This window comes from Oncorhynchus mykiss, chromosome 21 (genome assembly GCF_057628025.1).
Source record: "Oncorhynchus mykiss isolate SJ-2025 chromosome 21, ASM5762802v1, whole genome shotgun sequence".
NCBI lineage: Eukaryota > Metazoa > Chordata > Actinopteri > Salmoniformes > Salmonidae > Oncorhynchus > Oncorhynchus mykiss.
The window spans coordinates 14,482,315-14,507,382 of NC_143042.1; the positions used below are offsets into that span (position 1 = coordinate 14,482,315).

At 44.9% G+C, this 25,068-nt stretch overlaps 2 protein-coding genes across 9 annotated transcripts in view; both read left to right on the forward strand.

Moving 5' to 3' along the window:
- Nucleotides 1-11,355, forward strand: part of LOC110500077 (transcription factor ETV6) — a 23,478-nt gene extending 12,123 nt beyond the window's left edge. For all 8 annotated transcript variants that reach the window (XM_021577228.3, XM_036957359.2, XM_021577223.3 and 5 more), the window contains exons 3-8: nt 6,335-6,499; nt 7,651-7,785; nt 9,620-10,195; nt 10,334-10,476; nt 10,586-10,686; nt 10,813-11,355. In XM_021577228.3, coding sequence (XP_021432903.1) covers nt 6,335-6,499; nt 7,651-7,785; nt 9,620-10,195; nt 10,334-10,476; nt 10,586-10,686; nt 10,813-10,915 — 1,223 coding nt within the window. In that variant the 3' untranslated portion in view covers nt 10,916-11,355. The remainder of the gene's footprint in view (nt 1-6,334; nt 6,500-7,650; nt 7,786-9,619; nt 10,196-10,333; nt 10,477-10,585; nt 10,687-10,812) is intronic.
- A 902-nt stretch (nt 11,356-12,257) lies between these two features.
- The window catches only part of LOC110500079 (chemokine-like protein TAFA-2), a 58,268-nt gene continuing 45,457 nt past the window's right edge, over nt 12,258-25,068 (forward strand). Inside the window, exon 1 of the mRNA XM_021577232.3 lies at nt 12,258-12,842. The gene's annotated coding sequence lies outside the window, so the exon portion shown is untranslated. The remainder of the gene's footprint in view (nt 12,843-25,068) is intronic.

Sequence of the window (25,068 nt, forward strand, 5' to 3'; positions counted from 1 at the left end):
GAACTGCAGAGATCTACAGCTGAGGTGGGAGACTCTGTCCATAGGACAACAATCAGTCGTATATTGCACAAATCTGGCCTTTATGGAAGAGTGGCAAGAAGAAAGCCATTTCTTAAAGATATCCATAAAAAGTGTCGTTTAAAGTTTGCCACAAGCCACCTGGGAGACACACCAAACATGTGGAAGAAGGTGCTCTGGTCAGATGAAACCAAAATTGAACTTTTTGGCAACAATGCAAAACGTTATGTTTGGTGTAAAAGCAACACAGCTGAACACACCATCCCCACTGTCAAACATGGTGGTGGCAGCATCATGGTTTGGGCCTGCTTTTCTTCAGCAGGGACAGGGAAGATGGTTCAAATTGATGGGAAGATGGATGGAGCCAAATACAGGACCATTCTGGAAGAAAACCTGATGGAGTCTGCAAAAGACCTGAGACTGGGACAGAGATTTGACTTCCAACAAGACAATGATCCAAAACATAAAGCAAAATCTACAATGGAATGGTTCAAAAATAAACATATCCAGGTGTTAGAATGGCCAAGTCAAAGTCCAGACCTGAATCCAATCGAGAATCTGTGGAAAGAACTGAAAACTGCTGTTCACAAATGCTCTCCATCCAACCTCACTGAGCTCAAGCTGTTTTGCAAGGAGGAATGGGAAAAAAATTTCAGTCTCTCGATGTGCAAAACTGATAGAGACATACCCCAAGCGACTTACAGCTGTAATCGCAGCAAAAGGTGGCGCTACGAAGTATTAACTTAAGGGGGCTGAATAATTTTGCACGCCCAATTTTTCAGTTTTTGATTTGTTAAAAAAGTTTGAAATATCCAATAAATGTTGTTCCACTTCATGATTGTCCCACTTGTTGTTGATTCTTCACAAAATAATACAGTTTTATATCTTTATGTTTGAAGCCTGAAATGTGGCAAAAGGTCGCAAAGTTCAAGGGGGCCGAATACTTTCGCAAGGCACTGTATGCTTGGGGTCATTGTCCATTTGGAAGACCCATTTGCAACCAAGCTTTAACTTCCTGACTGATGTCTTGAGATGTTGGTTGCTTCAATATATCCACATAATATTCCTACCTCATGATGTCATCTATTTTGTGAAGTGCACCAGTCCCTCCTGCAGCAAAGCACCCCCACAACATGATGCTGCCACCCCCGTGCTTCACGGTTGGGATGGTGTTCTTCGGCTTGCAAGCCTCCCCCTTCTTCCTCCAAACATAACGAGGGTCATTACGGCCAAACAGTTCTATTTTTGTTTCATCAGACCAGAGGACATTTCTTAAAAGCACGATCTTTGTCCCCATGTGCAGTTGAAAACCGTAGTCTGGCTTTTTTTATGGTGGTTTTGGAGCAGTGGCTTCTTCCTTGCTGAGTGGCCTTTCAGGTTATGTCGATATAGGACTCGTTTTACTGTGGATATTGATACGTTTGTACCCATTTCCTCCAGCATCTTCACAAAGCACTTTGCCGTTGTTCTGGAATTGATTTGCACTTTTCGCACCAACGTACGTTCATCTCTAGGAGACAACGTGTCTCCTTCCTGAGCGGTATGACGGCTGTGTGGCCACATGGTGTTTATACTTGCGTACTATTTGTACAGATGAATGTGGTACCTTCAGGTGTTTGGAAATTGCTCCCAAGGATGAACCGGACTTGTGGAGGTCTACATTTCTTTCTTCTGAGGTCTTGGCTGATTTCTTTAGATTTTCCCATGATGTCAAGCAAAGAGGAACTGAGTTTGAAGGTAGGCCTTGAAATACATCCACATGTACACCTCCAATTGACTCAAATGATGTCAATTAGCCTATCAGAAGCTTCTAAAGCCATGACATTATTTTCTGGAATTTTCCAAGCTGTTGAAAGACACAGTCAACTTGATGTATGTAAACTTCTGACCCACTGGAATTGTGATACAGTGAATCATAATTGAAGTAATCTGTCAGTAAACAATTGTTGGGAAAAATTACTTGTGTCCTGCACAAAGTAGATGTCCTAACCGACTTGCCAAAACTATAGTTTGTTAACAAGACATTTGTGGAGTGGTTGAAAAACAAGTTTCAATGACTCCAACCTAAGTGTATGTAAACTTCTGACTTCAACTGTATGTATGTGTGCGTGTGTGACCTTCAATCCTGTAAGGGTCTGTTAATGTGAAACATTGTATTTATTCTAATTTCTTGGTTGTTATTCTATGGCTCTAAGCTCACATTTGAGAACCAGTGTCCACAATAAGATTTTAAAAAGCAGTCAGTTGAAACATTCAAGGGCATAGCTGGCCCTGTAGTCTGTTTGAACAATAACCTCTATCTAGCATGTACATGTTCAGTGGTCTGTTTACCCAAAGAGAAGGAAAGCATGGTAGCTGGTAGGTGTGCATTTTAAGATTCACAAGTGTAGCTTATGAGGTACAGCATTAGTACAGTACTACTCGTTCCTGCATTTTCTAAAAGAGGGTTGGCCTTCTCTCATAAAAAAGCATAAATAGAATCAGTGAAGGCGGGAACCTATTGAAAACAAACTACAGTACATGAGCCAGCTTGCCCCCAATGCGCAACATACTATCAAACAGGTTGCGCAACCTCCTGCCCAATAACCGAGCGTTTGATTGGTAATCTGTTTTTACGCTTGTTTTGACTGGATGAAGTCCAATCTGGCTGGATTTGGAACACACAGTTTCTGATGAGGTGAAGTATGTTGTTTGCATATTGACCTGGAGCGAGAGAAAGAGAGGAGGGGATGAAGTGAAGGACAGAAGCAGGGAGAATGAGAGAAGAGAGGGTGTGAGTAGGGGAAATGTGTAAGGTGTCACCCTCCATGTCTGACTCACAAGGTCAAAAGGCCTCCCTTTTCCTCCGACTCTGCATGATGAAAAGCTATTTTCAATCAAGAATGAAAGAGCAATATCCGCCTCTCATTCAAGAGGTGAATGACTAGAGAGAGGAAACGTACTTGATGTTTTGACCAAAGTCCTGAGCTGTCAAAAGCATTTGCAAACTTCTATAGCATTTACAGTACAGCATGTACATGCACACAACATATTTTGTTATTCATTCCAGGTAAAACTGTACACACACTACTGGTCAGACCTTTAGCGGTCTACACAATGGACACATATTTCCCCTGAATGTTCTGTTTTGCCGAGAGAGGAGTTAAAGAGGTTGGGGGGTTGTGGAGGGTAACAACGAAACAAGATACCAGTGATCTCATCCGTTCTCTCCTTCATTCATCCCATGCGCTTACGAGTTGCCCCGGCAACAGCGTGCATCACTGTGTGTGTGTGTGTGTGTGTGTGCGCGTGCGGGGGCCTGCAAATCCACAGAGTGAAAATTATGTGTCATCAGAGAGGATTAGTAGCCCACGGTTTAGTCAAGGGCCTTTCGGGTGGATTCGCCGGTCGTGTTCGAGAGTGTTTCATCCCATACACACAGACTGTACACCAGAAACCCGAGATGGTGTCCAACAAAGACACGGATGGTGAAACGAGAGCGGGGGCTGAAATTGATTTGATCATGAACACTGAAACAATAAATCTGCAGGTTCTTACACAACTGAAATGTGAACAGGATTGGGCAAAAAGGGAGACTTCTCTGAGCCTGTGAGGGACAGAATAAGATGTAGGGCTAATCAAAGAGGCACGGTCACTCTTTCCTCCCGCTCTTTTTCTGGCTGCCTCAGCTTGTCTCTCTGTGTGTGTGTGTGTGTGTGTGTGTGTGTGTGTGTGTGTGTGTGTGTGTTTGTGTCTGCTGACTCTTAATATCCGTTTCTCTTCCTGTTGGTCTTCTTTTTTCTACCACTTCTCCGTTATTGTTTCTGGTTCCCATCACTATCTCTGTCCTCCCCTCCCTGCTCTATCCTTTTCTCTCTCTCTGCTCTCTACTTTGCTGCTGACTGTTGATAAACCTCACAGCGTTGCTCCCTAACCTTACCGCAGGAAGTTTCCTGTGCTGAAACGGAGCCCATGCTGGATCGCTTCCTGCCCAAGTGCGTTGTGGGACACGTTTGTTTGGGCCTCCCTCCCCCACTCCTTCCTCCGCTGGGCCCTGTGCAGATGGCTTGGTCCGGCAGGCCGGATCTCAGAGGAGTTTTGGCAGCGTTGTGCCTTCCCTCTTTTGCTCTCTCTTTCCCCTCTCTCAATCCAGCCCTGGAGAGAACATACCACTGCAGTGACCTCACAACCAGGTCCTCCTTGCATGCTGTACGCATCACTGTACGCGACACAGCTGGTGGATGCTAAGCATATGGTAATTAGATCTGTTCTCTTGTTAGGTGCTACCGGTAACTTACTGATGGTGTTTGTTCTCACCATGGCAGTCAATAGCATTGTTCGGTTGTTCAATCTAAAATCTAGAGCTGTCATTAGAAAAATAAATCTAGATTGAAAGGATATGAAAACATATTTCATTGGGTCATTCTAAAATCCCTACATACAATGGGCTGTAGTCCTCATGTTATTCTTGAACACCGGTATCCAACTGTTGTATGATTTACACCTTTACTCATAAAAGGGCTCTTTACTTGTCATATGTGACCCATCGGGGGCCAATTGGCCCCTGATTGAAAATCCAGCTCAACCAGATGCATGGCCCCTGTGACAATCTGTAGTATTTTTCACAGACTGGTTCTGGCTTGACTGTTTGTGGAGACTATGTAAGTAGACCCTGTGTAGTGATGGAATGGGCCACATAAAACATTCCATTACACATCAGGTTCTTCACTGGCTATATAGTTATGTCCATCCGCTATATTCTAGATGAACTTCCCTTCACAAGTCTACCACAAGCCCTGCCAATGTCTCTTCTCTCTATCTGAATATGGAAGGGAAATGGGAAACTGGCAGTCTACGAGACGTTTCTTTTTATATTGATTGTTCCCTGTATAAAACGTCCTTTGTTTGACGGGTGGGGGGGGGGGGAGCGATCGCTCTGAAACCGCGCACGTGTTCCGATTATTCCTGTGACAGTGACATTGCGTGCGCCGCTGGCCAAAGATAACAGCTGTCCCATTCCAAGAGGAAGTGTTTGAGGCCTGGTGATAAGTGAGACGTAGAAACTGCTGCCCTTTGTCTGGTGTACGCGTGATGGATGCTGCTCTGGTGGTTTGGTGTGTGTGTGTGTGTGTGTGTGTGTGTGTGAGGTGAAGCACAGCGATACTGTAAATCTGTTCACAGGTTAAAGGTTAGAGCCTAGTATGAATGTAAATATAGGCCACCCAGTACCCAATGAAGTCATCTAGATCAGGGCTCTCCAATGCTGTTCCTAGAGAGATACCCTCCTGCTACAGACAAAGAAACAGTTCCTGACTAACAACAATGACTTTTCTGTCAATGATTTATGTGCTAAACATCTAGTACTCTCAATTGCAATACGATGAGCAAGACTGGAAAAACAATACGACTTCACTCATATGCCGTATAAACCCATTGTAATGCTTTCTAGCTGATATGAATTACATGCGGTTTACTTTCTAGACATCCACTGCTCTCTGATTCCCGCACTCACCCACACCATTGTTTTCCCTTGAATACTATTGTATTGTCCATGTGTGGGTTTAACGAAAAATGTAATGTCTTTTTATTTTTTTATGATGTTAATTTCCTAAATGAATGAATGGAATGCACCTCCAGGTTTGAATCAACCACATTGTTATTGTTTAGGTTACAAGGAACAAGTTTATCATTTTCTAAGTAATGGTGTCGGACACACATTTGTGGCGAGTGTTGATTCCTGGGCTATTGCTCATTGCAGTCAGTCACTAATGCGTTTGGGCGATCCATCAGTGCAGATGTTTCGCTCTCGTAAGTTCCCACGGCAGTGAAAGAAATATTTCAGAGCCTGCAGGGTGAAAAACGTCAGAGCTGTTTCCTTTGGTATTCCTCAGTGTGTCCTTGCCATTTATTCACTATGTGTTAGTGTATAAATACATGTGTATTAGACTAATCTACCTTTTAGACTGACTGAGAAAAGCCACAGGTTTTCCTTTGCAATCTACCGAGGTTAACTCACAAGTACTGACAAACATGAAGCAAATATGAAATGAACATACTGTATGTGAGTACGCCTGACTGAAGTTAACTCTTATTCGACACCTCCTCCATTCCTGCATTCTGCTTATCTCCCCTCATACCCTCCCCCCTTCTCTTCCCCCCTCTCCGCTAATCTTCGAATCAATCCCTCTTACTTTGATCTCCTTCCCTCATTTCCCTTTTTACTGCCACCTCTGTCTCCTTCTTCCCTCGCTCCCTTTTCTCCTTCCTTTACTTCCCCCGGTCTCCCTCCTTCCCAACACTTTCTTCTCATTTCCCCCCCCGCTCCCTCCCCCCCTAGGCCTGCAGCCGGTGTTCTGGAGCAGGGAGGACGTGGGCCAGTGGTTGCGTTGGGCTGAGAGGGAGTTTGCCCTGCGTCCCAACACCAGTGGCAGTTTCCAGATGAACGGCAAGGCCCTTCTCCTCCTCACCAAGGAGGACTTCCGCTACCGGTCGCCCCACTCCGGTACGCCCACCTCCCACGCCACTGCCCTTATTAATTCAAACGGTTGCTATGTTATTAGAACACATTTTTTTCTAACAACGTGCTCATGTTTAACAATAATGAATTTTGAAGGGGGAATGACTTTGGAGAAATGGCACACTGACCTAAGATAATGGCCATGTGTCTAGAGCATACAACGAATGTCTTTTGATAGACCTTTAGCCTATATTTGTCAAATATGTTTATAGATCTGCTCAGCTGGATGAAAGCAAGCGGAAGAGCAATATCAGGTGACTCAGCAGCTTCCTTAGTGGCGTTGCGGTCTGTCTTTGTTGTTGGGGGCAGGCAGTAGGAGACTGGTTGGGTAAACGGACGATCAGGAAGTGCAAACCAAACTCAACCGTCACCTGCTAACACCAGGAATTTCCCCTGCAGTGCCGTGTTAAATAGCAGGGCCAGAAAGTGAGAACTGAAAGGGGTTTATGTGTGCAAGTGTGTGTGCCTGTGGCGTCTTCACTTCCTTTATGAGAACTATTTCCTTGATGATCTGACGGGAAGCCTCGCAAATTGAAGTGAAAAAACTCCCTCCATTCTATTGATTCTCTTTGAGGGAAATACTTTCTCAGAGCCCTTCATATACAGGTAGCGAGTTAAATCTTTCAGGGTGGCCTAATAATGAAATTGTTTACACATTGAGCATAAACCATGTTATGCTAATGCCATCTCTGTTGTAGAAGATACTACAGGCTTTTGTTCATATTGTCTGACACAATCAACCTTGCCTTAGCACAGGAATCTTGGAGGTGCTACAAAGTGAGTCACATGGTTGGTTTACGACTAGACTTGCCATTAGGATTCTGTCACGTCCATGACCACCTCAAGTAGGCTGCTTTGTAGGAGAACAGATGAGCTATGGAAGTTGCCAGGCAATAATATCAAGTCTTGAACTGCCTCTTGGCAGGCTGACTCATTAGCAACACTATGACTCTTGTCTTGGTCTGTTGGCTTCATTTACCATCTGTTTGGTCCAGACCATGTTTTTAAACTCCAGTAAAGATCTCTGGTCGGAGCCTGATCCTTTTGATGACATTGATTGACAGCTGCTGCCCTGTCTATGGGGTGCACCATACGGTAACATCTGACCTCTAACCACTGACCTGTGTATCCTGCAGGGGACGTCCTGTACGAGCTGCTGCAGCACATCCTGAAGCAGAGGAAGCCGCACGCCTCCTACCCCTCCGCCTACTTCCCCGGCAACTCCTTCCACCCTCTGCCAGAGGGAGCTCTCCAGCACCACAAACTGGAAGGTCAGTGATGTTCGTTAGGGCACACTGTAGCAAAAGGCTTTGTAATGGCAAATGTAAATCTGTGTTCAGACAAGTTCAGGTTATACATTACATTTCACTCTCCCTACTGAACACCAGCCTGATGATGTTCTTGAGATCGCACTTACTGAAGGAAGCAGCATACCAACCTGAATACCACTGCTGGCTTGCTTCTGAAGCTAAGCAGGGTCGGTCCTGGTCAGTCCCTGGATTGGAGACCAGATGCTGCTGGAAGTGGTGTTGGAGGGCCAGTAGGAGGCACTCTTTCCTCTGGTCTAAAAATTATCCCAATGCCCCAGGACAGTGATTGGGGACACTGCCCTGTGTAGGGTGCCGTCTTTCGGATGGGACGTTAAACAGGTGTCCTGACTCTCTGCGGTCATTAAAGATCCCATGGCACTTATCGTAAGAGTAGGTGTGTTAACCCCGGTGTCCTGGCTAAATTCCCAATCTGGCCATCAAACCATCACGGTCACCTAATAATCCCCAGTTTACAATTGGCTCATTCATCCCCCTCCTCTCCCCTGTAACTATTCCCCAGGTCGTTGCTGCAAATGAGAATGTGTTCTCAGTCAAATTACCTGGTAAAATAACGAATAAATAAAAAGGAAGAATAGAGAGAGGTGATTACAGGAGAGCATTGAATGGGGGGGGGGGGGGGGGGGGGGATGCAGTGGCATTGAGTTAAATATCCTTAGGATGGCTGTTCATTATTGTAACATGATCTTAGAGAGCCAGTCCAATTGGAAAGCATTTCTCAGACCAATATGAAATCAACGTATTAGCCTATGGGGGGGTAAGACAACATTTGAGGCCCACCGTGGAGTGGAATATTGAACGCATCACCATTGTGTCACTTTCCTGACAATATTATTTTGTTATTCATCCAACTTTTCTGCCAGAATGATTTCACAATTCTGTTCTTGTCTAGGGGAATTTGTCGTGAGTAATTTCCCCTGAAGAACCCAACTGATCTGACTTCTGTTTCACAGGAGTTACTCAACAATCTTATACAGTTGCTTCAATTCAAGTATTTAATTACACATGATAAGAGAAAATCAGTTGGTCATGTAGCAATACAATTGCAAGAAAGCATCACAAGTATGTTTTAAGTGAATCTGACAAAAGTAACAAGTGGTGCAATGGTCTACTCTAGACTCTAGAGAGAGGTGTTTAAGTCTCTTTTTACTATTCACCTGAAAAGAGGAAGGACTTCACCTTCTTTGTGCTACACTTTGGACTCCTTTCACTGGAATGGTTAGAATGAAATGGGAGGAGAGAGGAGAGGTGTTGGCATTGAAACCTGCTCCACAAGGAAATGCTTCTATATTTAAACAACCTTTGGTCTAGGAGTTGATTATCTACAGTTCCTCATCTCTACATGTTTTATAGGGGAAGTGATTGGGCTAGATGATTCAGATGCTCAGGACTTCCTTGTTGTTCGGTATGCTAGTTTTGGTATGCAGAAGCAAAGATATTTCTTTCTTGCTTAGAGGCAAAGCATACTAGCTATTCACATGTTAACACTAAGTAAATGTGTACTCAACATGTTGTAATGTTCTACCCAGTAGAGGGCAGTCCAAACCAATCACTAATAATCTACCACCCACATACATTGAGACATGAAGAAGTTTGTAAATGTGTGTAGTGACATCTACTGGACATCATGTAAATATGTTGGAAACATATATCCTAGGGGCTGCAGGTAGCCTAGCAGTTAGAGCGTTGGGGTTAGGTTAAATGCGGAAGACACATTTCAGTTGAAGGCATTCAGTTGTACAACTGACTAGGTATCCTCCTTTCCCCTTCATTGCAGAAACGGTACGGCGAACACCACGTGGTACAGAGCCCCAACCCCAGCACCCACCCACCATTGAGCTCCGACACCGCTCCCGCTCGCCTCCCCGCCTCTCCCCCCTGGACTCCAACTACCCACGCCCTGGTGCCGAGGACCACCTCCAGACGTCCTCCCAGCTGCCCGACAGCAACCACCACCTGCCCGAGGACTTGTACACTCTGTCGGTGTCCCCGGCTGCCCCTAACGGCCGCTGTGCCACACCCCGCGAAGCCCCCTGCCCAGGCAGCCCCGGGTGCCAGGACGCTGCCCCCCCTCGTGTCATCCAGCTCATGCCCAGCGCCATCATGCACCCCCTGCTGCTTAGCCCAGGGCGAGGAGGTGTCGCTGGAGACTTCAGGCACGGTCGTGGGGGGCCACCACTTCAGGCCCCCCATGAAAATGGGCGTGAGGGGAAGGGCCACATCCAGCTGGCACTGGCCCACCACCAGCAGCACGCTCTACATCAGCAGGAGGAGGCGCTCTACAGGAACCACCACGTCATTGTGCCCGTCTCGCCACCAGAGGAACAGGCAATGCCCATTGGACGGATAGCAGGTAACTAACGCTCCTAAAGGTTAATCTTAGAGGGTGGTGTTCACGGCTTCAACCAACTCTGGAGGAAGTGTGGCTAAAGTTGAAGTTAACAGGTACTGTCTGAAATGTCTCACACCTCTGACATGTTTGTGTTCTCAGACTGCAGGCTGCTGTGGGACTACGTCTACCAGCTCCTCTCAGACAGCCGGTACGAGAACTACATCCGCTGGGAGGACACAGAGACCAAAGTCTTCCGCATCATGGACCCCAACGGCCTGGCTCGCCTGTGGGGGAACCACAAGGTAACGAACTACACCCCCCAGTGTTTGATTGGAAAAGGCATTTTCCCGCAGTGCTGGTTTTCTTAAAGTTCTGTGTTAACATTCTATCTTGTTCTATTGGTTGTAACAGAACAGGACCAATATGACGTACGAGAAGATGTCACGAGCACTGAGACACTACTACAAACTGAACATTATCAGGAAAGAGCCAGGACAGAGACTCTTATTCAGGTATGGTAGGGTTTAGTTAAAACCCAATATTTATTTGAAGTAAAAAAAAAAATGTATATACACTTGTCCAGTTTGAGTTAACTAATGATTAAACTAATGATTAACCACTGTGTATGTGTGGTTCAGGTTCATGAAAACCCCAGATGAGATTATGAGTGGACAAACTGACAGGCTGGAGCACATAGAGTCGGACACAGACGATCAAATCTACATCAAAGAGGAATGCTGAGGCCTCTGGGAAATGGAGTCCACTAAAGTGATGAACTACTACAGCCGCTGATGCCTTTCAGAAAGCTGCTCGAACAATAGTTTCAAACCAAGAGCGCCCGGACATTCACTCTATCCAAAACTCAGAGGAACTTGATGGTGACGTCTCTAGATTGCCTTTTAAAACTTTATAAGATTTTCTTTCCAGACAAATCTTATCAGTTGTTTTCTGTCTTAATGCAAGGAGTTCAAAGGACCTGGTGAAAAGTATATCTCATAAGACATTCCTTTTCCCTGAACTGCCACAGCAAATCAATCATTTCATGCTTGTCATGTCATACATTGTTGATTTTTCTTCCCCATGTGTGCATTAACTATAGGAAAATGTTGCAATTTGTGCAACTAATGGGAGGGGGTGTGTAGCTGGAACGTTTTCACCACAGAATAAATCTTTTTGATCAATTTGTATGGCTGATCTCTTAAAAATGCATCTGACCTTATTGCTTGAAGCCTAAGTCTAGCAATCATTCATGAAACGATTGAATGAAGTGATATGTAGGCTAAATGTATGGTGATTTTTTTATATATTTTTTTTACTGCCAACGTGAAGTTTGGAACTTATTCTGAAACAATCCACATGGTGGCAATGCTGCACCACTTCTGACTGTAAAACCAACATAGTTCACTGCACTGGAGTCCAAGTCCAGCTCTACTGAAGTTCACAAGGAATTAAAGGTCCAGTGCAGCTATTTTTATCTCAATATCAAATCGTTTCTGGGTAACAATTAGGTCCCTTACTGTGATTTTGTTTAAAATTATAATGGTCAAAATTGCTTCTTTAGCAAAGAGCAATTTCTCATATTTACAATTTCACAGTATTATTCCAACCTCATAGTGTGGAAATATATATATGTTTATATATATATATATATATATATATATATATATATATATACACAAGACAATCACGTTTTTGCCTGCACTGGGCCTTTTAAGAGGTTCATTTAATTAAGTCTGCGATATCCAAACACACCTGTTCCCACATGACAATTAAAAGGTATACAATATATCTATTTGTGCAAAACTGTCCCCTAAGGCTCACATCTGCCAAAGTTAAATTAAATCTTGCACGTTAATAGACCAATGCAAATATTACTCCTAGGCTATGATGTCATGTCTCCTACAACTTTCAAAAATCATATTTAACGACATGATGCAGTTCAATGTCATGAATCGAAATTCCCATTGATCTTATTTGCGTAACACTGAGCAAAGACATTTTTGTGTAGTCCCTTAATGTGATTGACCAATGTAGGCTTATTAGTGTGTTTACGCCAGTGGCGATTGATGGTGTTAGTGGCCTTGTGTGCCACTATGATGGGTTATTCCAGAGTCTGTGATGAGCGCTGCGGTCGGTAGGTGTCTGTCTGTATGATAATAAGTTAGTGCGCACGGCGTGCATGCAGTCAGTCTCTGATGGAACTCAGTGGAATACAGACTGGTGCTGCAACTGAGGCAGAAGTCGGGACAATTTCACTTCAATTTTGAGTTTATTACTTACATGCTATTTTATTTTCTCTCACTTCAAGGGTGATCACACTCCGTTAAGACTGGGAAACAATACTGACAGTGTATTCACACGTTGGACAATACATAGTCTGACTATCAGAAAGCATAAGAGGAAGAGAAAGCACTGAATAATTTTCTGTGCTCTATCAATCTACAGTCAAGTATTTGTTCCAAGAAAACGAGCAGTGTCGCGTTTGTGTGCGCGTGGATTTAATTTTCGGATATCTATCACTGTGTCAAGCAATATTGGACCAGTCCTACACAAATCTAGGCTGTGCTGATGTCGCCCGCGGACAGACGCACCGCTGGATTGTAGCAGCGCCGATGGATTAAAGGGCAACCTTAAAACATTTGGAGGGCGCGAAGGTAGCGGGCAGCAGGTATGAAAATCATGATTTTAGCATACTTGGTCAATTTTGTGCGCCTTTTAAACCATTGTGGTTCAAGTCCCTCTGGAGCTTTTCTTTAGTGTCTGGCTTGACCTTTCAGTAAGAGTCAATGAGGCATCCTAGCTACTGACACTTTTTTTCTTTAGTGTGCGCAGTCAATCATTTTTTAATTGTTTTATTGCGTGCTACAAGATAATTAGTCTACAAGGAGCTCACCTTCTAGGCGCATGCCATTTCAACATCTAGTTTTGATTTACAGTTGATTGAGTTGTCAACTAACTTGAATTCAATGTGAAATAAACAATGTCACCATGTCATTGGATTTAGGTTAAAAGTTGGGTAAAAAAAAAGAGGACCTTTCCTTAGTCAATTACTTTTTGCAAATCCTATCAGTTTTCCACCTTGATTCAACGTCATCACATTTGTTATTGTTGAAATGATGTGGAAACAACGTTGATTCAACCACTTTTTTTCCCCAGTGGGCAATCTCAAGAAGTTCTTAACGTGAATCTCATCAATATCCAATCAGGTCTGAAATAATTAGCGCGATAATGACTGGGTTCGTTTTAGTCTTGATGTTGATCATACTAGCTCACAGCACGAGTTTAATTGCCAGTCAATCGCCCTCATCTCGAGAAAGTGCACCTCGAATGATGTGTGGACCAGCATTTATTAGGCTATGCCAACTGCATCCACTCATTATTTATTTTCTCTAGATCAAAAGTTTAACCACTGAAATGTCTGGCATCATTGTAACTATTTAGATTATAATTACAAATTAGACATCCCTTAATACTTATGTCCCCTAAATATGGTTCAACTGTCAAATTAGTTGTCTATTTGGTCTTGGGGCCATTAATAAGGGAAATCCATATATGGTGATTCTCCATCCACTCATTTTATGCACAGACATCCATTGGTCTGCCGACAGTGCAACCATTGTTTATTCAGTGGGCTGCCATACAAGTCAGAGTTGCTGCTTCAACATTGGTCCACTGTCAAGGTCCAATACTAAATAGGCTTGTAAATTCACAGGCTAAAAGCATCAGAAGGGCAAGTGTGTCCTCTGGATAGTCATGCAACCTAATGACTAGCTGTTCAACCCAAGACAGTATACCAGAACAAAAGCATAGGGGATTTATGTAGGCCAACTGAAATCTATGATGGCATTTAAAAACAACAGGGATGCAAAACTACAAACATGCTCTCTCACTGTGGAGAAGCCAAATGTGTTTTGGTCTTATCAAAACACTGGGTTTTCAATCAAATAGGTTGTCTGTCTCTTTCTATTTTTATGTGTGCCTGCACCTTACACCCCTCCATACCAATTCAGAGGCACGAGGTGTTCTTGCATCACCACCAGCAGCGTAAAGATTTACTGAGAGGCTTGGTATGAAATGGACTTCAAAATGTGGTCTCATCCTACTGGCAGCCATGGCAAGCTAATGACAGCCTTGATACTTACCATGATACGCTATACATTATATCAAGGAAATGTGGAGTCTGAAGAGCATTGTGATGTTCAGGTATGACGTTATCATACATCTCAGTCAGTAGAATATCTAAGCTGTTTGTCAGGCTGCTACTTCTTAAAATATCCCATATTTGTATCTCTCCTGCTCATCTTGTGTCACACTGACATTGTTAATCAGACGACATGAGCATTTGTCACTAGTGACAATTATATTACACCTCAGGGAGAGGGCATACAGATTTCAAAGACGGGAAGAATTTGCACTCACAGGAGGACAAACACGCACGTTAGTGAACACGCACACACAGGTGCATGCATAGTAGTTAATCAACATCAATAACATCTACTGATAACTGCTTCAACTCCCTCAGACAGACAATTGATGGGCACATCCCTGGCTCTTATCAGACTGGCTACACTGTGAGGGGACATATCACAGAGGAATGCCCTCTCCAGCTGGGTGACCTGGTGCCAACTGTCTGCAGCTGTCTGGCCAGAGCTGGATGATGATTATCCAATGTCACATCCCTGGTGTGTACTGTGCCCTTTCCCATTCAGGGCATTACCATTGATCCATTCATCTATGAATTTGAGAGTGGTTACATTTCCCTCAGCTCATTCCTTTATTTTATCAAATAAAGTGGCAGGTGTTAGGCTGTTGAAATGACAGATTAGGCCTTTAAATGAGCAAAATGTCTTATTGGTGGGTTATGAACCCTACATTGACCTGCTGCTATATTAACCCATAAACCATTGTGGTTCAAGTCCCTCTGGAGCTTTTCTGTAGTGTCTGGCTTGACCTTTCATTAAGAGTCAATGAGGCATCCGAGTTCAGGGGTTCCCAAAGTGGAGTCTTAGGAGATACTGCAGGGGGTCTATTGCAAGACCTCAATATATGTCTATATATATATATTTTTTTTAATACCCTTTTATGAATATTGCTAGCAAGAACCATTGAATTAATTTTGTACGAGATGCGTGGAAAAAGTTGAGGGTACAATACAATGTAATATTATTCATCCACAATTTCTGTTCTTAACCTTTTAGATGCCCAACATGGGCATGGGAGGCTCACGGGGATATTTGTATCCACAGTACTCCATCATTTACCATTTTTTTCTACTCAATTCTTCTTGTATTCCCCCAAAATGTTGTTTTGAACATAATGCAGTGTAATTTAAGCTTTAAAACTGCAGCTCTTGTCACGACTCTCGTGGTTTGAAGAAGGAGACCAAGGTGTAGCGTGGTAGGCGTTCATATTTATTGAACTGAACACCGCAACAAAATAACAAAGTACACTAAAGCGCACAGTTCTGTCAGGCAGCTAAACAGAAAAATAACTACCCACAAAACACAGGTGGGAAAAAGGCTGACTAAGTATGATTCCCAATCAGAGACAACGATAGACAGCTGTCCCTGATTGAGAACCATACCCGGCCAAAACATAGAAATAAAGAGACTAGAATGCCCACCCTAGTCACACCCTGGCCTAACCAAAATAGAGAATAAAAGCCTCTCTATGGCCAGGGCGTGACAGCTCTTTTACTCTGCCCTATGGCAAAATGTGTAGAATTGCAAGAAATTAGCTTTAAAACTGCAAAATGTTCTCTCTGATTCCAGAGAATGTAAAATGTTCTTTCTCAGGGTCCGAGACTTGATTAGTCTGGCCAGCACTGCAGAAGTCATAGTAAAACTGCTTGTATGCTATTTTAGTCACACTCTAAATAGGAGTTGTGTTCTGATATTCTGAGAGGGTCCCTGATATATTTGCTATCACGAAAGGTGTCCCGGATGCAAAACAAGTTTGGGAACCCTTCCCCTAGTTCACTGACAGCAACCTTTTGACGACGTGCTGATGTTTAGTTTTGGTGGTTCAGCTGACATTTCTGAGCTGTAAAACTCATTCCACGGTCACAGATTGATAAGGGTCACAGGTACATGACCTATAGTCCTTATGGTGATTCTATAAAATCAATACATTTTGGATTGAACCTAGTAGACAATTTCTCTAATCAGGCCTAGATTACATGGGTAGAATATCCTTCAGAAGGACACACAGACAAACTAAATAGATGTAGCCTATGACCTTAAGTACTTTTGTCACAACTTTTCATATCTTTGTGACATATCCTCGGTGTCACTTGAAAGACGTTGGAATGTGATACATTTTATATTACTCTGCAAAGAGAGAACCTATATTGTAGCTCTCGACTGTTCTGGGCTCCATTTTCTTTGTGATCAAAACAAAAGACTTCAGAGGCCAAGCTCTTGCTCCTTTCTCCAGAAACTATAGAAATGTATGAAAAAAAATTGGTCGTTGATTGGCACCCGCTGTGCCTGCGTTTGATGTAAGTCGGAAGCGAGGGCTTTTTTTCCCCTCTTTCTCTGCCTGCCCCATTCTTTTTGATCAGCCTTTTCCAATTGGAGTTTAAACAAATTCACCAGCCGCAGAATAAATAAGAGAGCAGAAATGCCAAAATAACAGCAAGTCCCGCCCCTCACCACCTTCCCTAGCTAACACAACCCCCCCACACACACTCTTATTAACATACACCTCATAGATGTTATTTCCCTCTCTCCTACTCTCTCCCCCTTGCTCTCTATCCAATCTTCCATTTGTGGGCTTTGGCACTGTAGTGCCAGGGGTTTGATAGGTCCTCTCAGGATCCATTTGCCAATGCCGTGCGGATGCGTTCGTTAGCATCATGTCCGCCTTCGTTAGTCTTTGTTTAGAGGCTGAAGGCTTTGTTCCTTTTCCAATTTAACACATTGTCCGTGGTGTTTTCGACAATGTTCGCATCTCTCTGCCTTCTCCATCTCTTTTGCGCTCTCTCACTCTTTTATTCTCTCTCTCTCTCATTCTCTCTTTCCCCTCTTGTCTCTGGAGAGGTACATTGTATATTTCACCATGAAATAATACAGTGAAGCACAGCTGTTTGGCACTGTGTAGTGCATCACATGCTTCTATAAGTGGTGGTTTCAATTTAGTAGGAGGAAAGAGGTTTATAGTAGGATTAGCTATTGTGAAATATATAGCATTTCACCATGCTTTGAGTCACTTCCTGTTTGTGTGTTCTACTGACTAAAGGGTCTTACCTTGGCCTATCAAACTGGCCCTGTGAATCGTCTGTTTACTGTGGATGGTGATGGTTTTAAGTGGGTGGCCGAGAAGGTCTTTGCCGTTGTCAACATTTCGGTTTCAGCAATTGAGATGTGAGGCCGCTACCTTTTTAGACTCACAGACAACATTACTTACACAATTATAAAACAGTAGGCTATTGAACTTGATGCTCTTCTAAGTTCCATGTTGTTGACCAAGCCCACTGGGCAAAAACGGGTTGAATAAACATTGTTTCCACGTACTTTTAACCAAAAATGAAATGTGATGACATTGAAAAAAGTCATCAGTGTAAAGGGAATTTCGTATTTTTTTCACCCAACTTTTAACCTAAATCTAATGACAGGGTGTTTGGTTGAATTCACGTTAGTTGACAACTCAACCAAATGTAAATCAAAACTAGACGTTGAATTGACGTCAGTGCCCAGTGGGATGCTTCGTTACGGAGTCCATGCTCATTACATGCGGACTCCATGTGTGCACACACCAATCGAACATACTGTATCTATAACCTCTCCCTTTCTCTATACTTGTGATTGTCTCCGAAGATGGCTGGCAGCCATTGCTGTCCCAGAATCCTTCTCTTCTGGTGCGGTGGCTCTCACATCCCCTTCCTCCCCCTCTTCCACCCCCTCCTTCCTCATGGGCTGTCCTCCAGCCGTCTGTGATCCTGTTTCACACCGCTGGTCTGCGTCCGCCTTTTCCCCACCAAGGCCGTTTTATCTCTCCTGCAGGGTCTTAGCAGGGCTCTGCGTGTGGCCCAGTGGCTTAAAAACATGCGGCCTTCACGCAGCTTGCCAGCAAGGCCCAGAAAAGTCGCCACAAATACCAATACAATTTTGACAGTAGGAAGAAAACTCTTTTCATTGCTTTTTGTTGGTTTGTGGGGCAAATCTGTAGCTACATCAAACTGTTGTTTACCAGTAGGTCTCTGGCTCTTCAGAACTGACAGCATTAATCCTTTGAGCTAAAGCCAAGGTTATAGCTCCTGGAGGCAATTGCTGTCTTTAGGTCAAAGACAAGGTGACATCACAACCTCCAGGCTGTCAATACCTGACTAGAGATTTAGACTAGCGCCCTTTACAAATGTCTGGCATCACCCATACCTTCAACATAACTATGCAGTGCAAATAGTTTAGCAGATAGCTTACTTCCTGTTCAAGTAAAATACATTTGTATTTGTAACATGCTTTGTAGACAACAGGTGTAGACTAACAGGGAAAGGCTTACTTACAGGTCCTTTTCCAACAATGCAGAGGTAAAAAATAAGATAAAAAGGAATACACAGTGAATAAGGAATATAAATAACATGTAAAAAATATCATGGCTATATACAAGGAGTGAAACAATAACATGGCTATATACAGGGAGTAGAACAATAACATGGCTATATACAGGGATTAGAACAATAACATGGCTATATACAGGGAGTAGAACAATAACATGGTTATATACAGGGAGTAGAACAATAACATGGCTATATACAGGGAGAAGAACAATAACATGGCTATATACAGGGATTAGAACAATAACATGGCTATATACAGGGAGTAGAACAATAACATGGCTATATACAGGGATTAGAACAATAACATGGCTATATACAGGGAGTAGAACAATAACATGGTTATATACAGGGAGTAGAACAATAACATGGCTATATACAGGGAGAAGAACAATAACATGGCTATATACAGGGATTAGAACAATAACATGGCTATATACAGGGAGAAGAACAATAACATGGCTATATACAGGGAGTTGAACAATAACATGGCTATATACAGGGAGTTGAACAATAACATGGCTATATACAGGGAGTAGAACAATAACATGGCTATATACAGGGAGTAGAACAATAACATGGCTATATACAGGGAGTTGAACAATAACATGGCTATATACAGGGAGTAGAACAATAACATGGCTATATACAGGGAGTAGAACAATAACATGGCTATATACAGGGAGAAGAACAATAACATGGCTATATACAGGGATTAGAACAATAACATGGCTATATACAGGGAGTTGAACAATAACATGGTTATATACAGGGAGTAGAACAATAACATGGCTATATACAGGGATTAGAACAATAACATGACTATATACAGGGATTAGAACAATAACATGGCTATATACAGGGATTAGAACAATAACATGGCTATATACAGGGAGTGGAACAATAACATGGCTATATACAGGGATTAGAACAATAACATGACTATATACAGGGATTAGAACAATAACATGGCTATATACAGGGAGTAGAACAATAACATGGCTTTATACAGGGAGTAGAACAATAACATGGCTATATACAGGGAGTAGAGTTCTGTCCCAGGGTCCATTGCTTAGTGATAACCTTACATTTTTATTATACCTCTACAATTGATCAGAGGAAAAATAACAAGTAATTAAAATAAAATCTCTAAAAGATAGGTGTCTTCAATGAACCATTTCTGTGGATTTTGATGTGCGCTTGGAGTCATTGTGTTGCTGGGAGAAGGTGAAACATTACCCCAGTCCTAGTGTCTGAGCGCTATGGAGCAGATCTCTCTGTACTTTGCTTTCCCTTGGTGAAGCATGGTGGTGGCAGCATCATGCTGTGGGCAGTTGTAATGAACATGATGGGTGACAGAGAGCTGGTTTCAAGCGCAAGGTGCAGCAGGTGTTTATTATTAAAGAACCACAGGAGGAGGCAGGTAGCTGGGTCCAGGGGCAGGCAGAAGGTCATACACAGGGGGTCCAAACTAAACAACAGTACAGGCAGGGAAAAGGCTAGTAACGTCGTCCGGGAGATCAGGCAATAGGTTGATAACAGGCTGAAGTACAGGCAGGGAATAGGCAAAAGGCGTTGTTAGTGAGGCAGGCAGGGAATAGGTGTTGTTAGTTTTTGCCTGTCTCACCATCACACACGGGAGGATTAAATTACAGGAAAAACAGAGCTCCAACTAGAAGTGTGTCACAAAACAAACAATACTTCACAATGATGGGGTGCAAAAACACTAAATAGTGTGTGATAATGACATACAGGTGTGTGAACAGGTGATCAGAATTCAGGTGATTGGGATCTGGAGAGTGAGCTGCGTTCAGGGATCGATGTGTTTGAGAGTGTGAGCTGGAGAATTGGCTGGAAAGTGAGCTGCGTTCAGGGCATCTATGTGTTTGAGAGTGTGAGTTGGAGGCAGACGTTATAGTACCCAGGGGGCCTCCCCCGGGAACGTGGAGCTTGGCAGTCAAGATGGTTATGGTGGAAATCCAGGATCATGGCTGGGTCGAGGATGCCCTGAGACCCAGGACCGTTCTTCGGGTCCATATCCCTCCCAATCCACCAGGTAGTGGATGCGACCACCCAGGCGCTTGGAGTCAAGGAGGGCTTGGACCGCACAAGCTGGTGCACCACCGATGTCAAGGGACACGTGGAAGAATGAGGAGATCCGGTAATGGCGGGGCAACTGGAGATGGTAGGTGACAGGATTGATGCAGCGTTATTTTGAAGGGACCTATGAACCGAGGACTAAACTTTTTGCAGGGATCATGAAGCCGGATGTCCTGGGTGGAGAGCCACACACGTTGCCCAGGGTGGAAGAGTTGAGTAGGTCGGCAACACCGGTCAGCGAACCGTTTCTGGGAGAGGGAAGCTTGATGTAGGTGCAAATCTGCAGTCTCCCAAACCTGCTCACTCCGTCGAAACCCCTCATTAACGGCAGGCACAGTTCCAGACTCTGTCTCCCATGGGAACACGGGGTGGGTTGATATCCGAGGACACACTGAAAAGGAGTGAGATATGCACCAGGGAGTTCTGTTCTTATTCGGCCCAGGCTAGATAGTGACTCCACTCGTGTGGTTGATGGGTGCAGTGCTGGCTTAGGTACTTCCCTATTTCCTGATTCAGGCGTTCCGTCTGCCCATTGGTTTGGGGATGGTATCCGGAGGATAGGCTGATGGAGACCCCCAGTCGGTCGCAGAAGGCTCTCCGCACCCTGGAGACGAACTGGGGTCTCCAAAATTATGTCTTCTGGGATCCCATACTGACGAAACACCTGTTGGAACATGCACTCAGCCATTTCCATGGCATTAGGTAGATGTGGAAGGGGGAAGAGTAGGCACATCTTGGAGAACCGGAGGCAGGATGGGCTTGGGAGCTGGGTTAGTTGAAGGGTAGTCAAATAGACAGGAGAAGGAATCTGCCTTCACATTTTTTGCCAGGCAGATAGGTGACACTGAAGTTGGATCGGGTGAAGAAGAGTGCCCAGCGAGCCTGTCTGGTGTTGAGCCTCGTAGCACTTCTTAAGTACTCCAAACTGAGGTGGTCGGTAAGGACAAGGAATGGGTGATGAGCTCCCTCTAACCAGTGACGCCACTCGATAGCCATCTTAATGGCGAGGAGCTCTCGGTTCCCGATATCATAGTTCCTCTCAGCGGGTGACAGTTTCTTGGAAAATAAGCAACATGGGTGTAATTTGGGAGGTGTCCCTACCCGCTGAGAGAGGACTGCTCCTACGCCGACCTTAGATGCATCAACCTCCAGAACTAAAGGAAGGGTAGGATCTGGCTGCCTAAGGATGGGTGCAGAGGTGAAGAGGCATTTCAAGGTCTCAAATGCAGTAAGGGCAGTGTCGGTCCATTAGAGGGTACAGGTTTTTTGACTGGTGAGAGCTGAGAGTGGAGCGGTTGTGCTGCTGCAGTTTCGGATGAACCAGCCGTAGTAGTTGTAAAATCATAGGAAACGTTGCAATTCCTTTACGGTGGTAGGTTTGGGCCAGTTAAGCATGGCCGTGACTTTGCCTTAGTCCATGTTAACCCCTCTTGGTGTCAACACAAAACCTAGGAAGGTTACCATAGTAACGTGAAAGGCGCTCTTCTCTGCCTCGACATACGGTGGTCCTGTAGCCATTGGAGGACCTGTTGCACATGCTGTACGTCTTCTGCAATGGAGTGAAAGTAGATAAAGATATCGTCAATGTACACGATGAGGAACTGGTTGATCATGTCCTGGAAAACTTAATTCATGAAGGACTGGAAGACTGTGGGAGCATTGGTGAGACCGTAGGGCATAACCAGGTATTCATAGTAACTCCTAGCGGTGATTAATGCCATCTTCCGTTCAAGCGTTTCTTGATGGTCAGGTCATTGAGGGGTCGGTAATCTATGCAGGGACGGAGACTACCATCCTTATTTTTCACAAAAAAGAAACTGGATGCAGCCGGAGATGTGGATGGACGGATGAATCCCATGTCAAGGGCCTCTTCGATAAAGGTGTCCATAGCCTCATTCTCTGGAATGGAAAAGGGATAGATCCGACCCTTAGAGGGTGAGGCCCCAGAAAGGAGGTTGATTGCGCAGTCCTCCGGGCGATGTGGGGGCAAAATGGAGGCCTTTTTCTTGCTGAAGACACTCTGGAACTGGGCATATACAGGTGGGATGTGGGTTGGAATGGCAGACTCCGATCCTTCTATAGTGGTGGCTCGACAGGGTAGATTGAAGCAGTTCTTAAAACAGGCGGTAGACTATGACAGCAGTTCCCCTTGCCGCCAGGAGATGGCAGGGTCGTAAAGGGTTAGCCAGGGGTGACCGAGGATGAGGGCTTCTTTAGGCGAAGACAACACCATTAACTGAATGACCTCAGAGTGAAGGAGGCCAATCTGAAGGGTGATACTTTTGGTCATGTGAGTCACAACCGAGAGGTTGTCCACGCATTAGTCCTAAGGGGAGGATTAACAGGGAATAGTTTGACAAACTGTTTTGCTAATTGTTCGTCAATGAATTTACCTGCGGCCCCCAAGTCCCTCCACAAACTGAGTGACCCCATTTGCAGAAAGAAGAGCCGGGATACCAAACTGCCTTTTGGTAATATTCAAAAACGTAGAGATGCTTACCCGGGCGGAAGTGGGGGGGGTTGTGGCCGCCCTTTCGTGGGGGGCGAATGGGACAGCTATTGAGTAGGTGGTTACTCCACAATAGAGGCACAGGTTTTCAAGTAACCTCTGATGTCTCTCGGCAGGCGTGAGAGGAGCGTGGCCGAGTTGCATGGGTTCGGGGCTATTAGACCGTGGTGGACGAGAGACCAGTAGGTTGCCAATGGATAAGAACATCTGGATGTATTGGTTTAGGTCCGATAAATCTCCTTTGCAGGCCAGTTCGGTCTGTAACATCCAATTAAGACTCCACTGGTAGACTGTAAGGAGAGCTGGTTGCCTCCATCCACTGCCGGCAGCCATGGTGTGGAACTCCAGGGCGTCCTCAATGGTGGAGCGACGGCCCTGTTGCAGCTCACATAACAGGTCCCCGGTGTGACAACCTGAAACTGAATGGTCGAACACCTCCTGCGTGGAAACGTGATTCAGAGGACAGATCAGAACTTTGAAAAGCCCATAGGGCTGTGACCCAATCCAGAGCTTTGCCTGTGAGTAGGGAGATGAAGTCCACCCTGTCTTTGTCAGAGGTGAAGTCAGCGGGGGGGATGGTCTATGTACAGGTTACATTGCATGAGAAATCCTTGACATTTCCCTGGGGACCCGTCGTATTTATTAGGCATGGATATGGGGGAGATGAATGAGAGGAGGCTGTGGCACCTGATATTGGTGAAGGAGGTCCCAGAGTTCATCGATTCGTTCCTCCTGTCGGGCTAGACGTAGCTGCAACTCTGCTGAATCCATCTGTCGTTTTTGGTGATGTATTCTGTAATGAACACGATGGGAGACAGAGAGCTGGTTTCAATCCACCGACAGGTGCGACCACGGCCGTTGTGGAACGGGTTAGGGTTGTAACTTACCTCTGGGCAGGTGTCTAGGAGCCTTGCACTGGGCGCACACTGAGCAGGAGGAAACATAAATCCTCACGTCCTTAGCTAAAGTGGGCCACCAGCACCTCCCATCAAGACATCGCATCGTCCGACCTATCCCAGGATGACCAGAGGAGGGTGACGTGTGAGCCCAATAGATCAGTCGGTCGCGGACAGCAGACGGAACGTACAGACGCCCAGCTGGACACTGAGGGGGAGAGGGCTCTGCACGTGACGCCCGCTCAATGTCCGCGTCCAGCTCCCACACTACCGGCGCCACCAAACAAGAAACTGGGAGTATGGGACTGGGATCCATGGACCGCTCCTCTGTGTCATCCAGCCGGGACAATGCGTTTGCCTTAACGTTCTGGGAGCCTGGTCTGTAAGAGAGGGTAAACGCAAAACAAGTGAAAAACATGGCCCACCTTGCCTGACGAGGATTCAGTCTCCTTGCCTAACGGATGTCCTCCAGATTTCGATGGTCAGTTCAGATGAGAAAAGGGTGTTTAGCCCCCTCAAGCCAATGTCTCCACGCCTTCAAGGCTTTTACGACAGCTAACAGCTCCCGGTCCCCCACATCATAGTTTCGCTCCGCTGGGCTGAGCTTCTTCGAAAAGAAGGCTCAGGGGCGGAGCTTCAGTGGATTACCCGAACGCTGAGAGAGCATTGCTCCTATCCCAGCTTCGGATGCGTTCACCTCCACTATGAATGGCAAAGAGGGATCCGGATGAGCCAACACAGGCACCGAGGTAAACGGAGTCTTCAGGTGCCTAAAAGCCCTGTTCGCCTCAGCTGACAACTGCAAGCGCACTGGTCCCCCCCTTTAGCAGTGAGG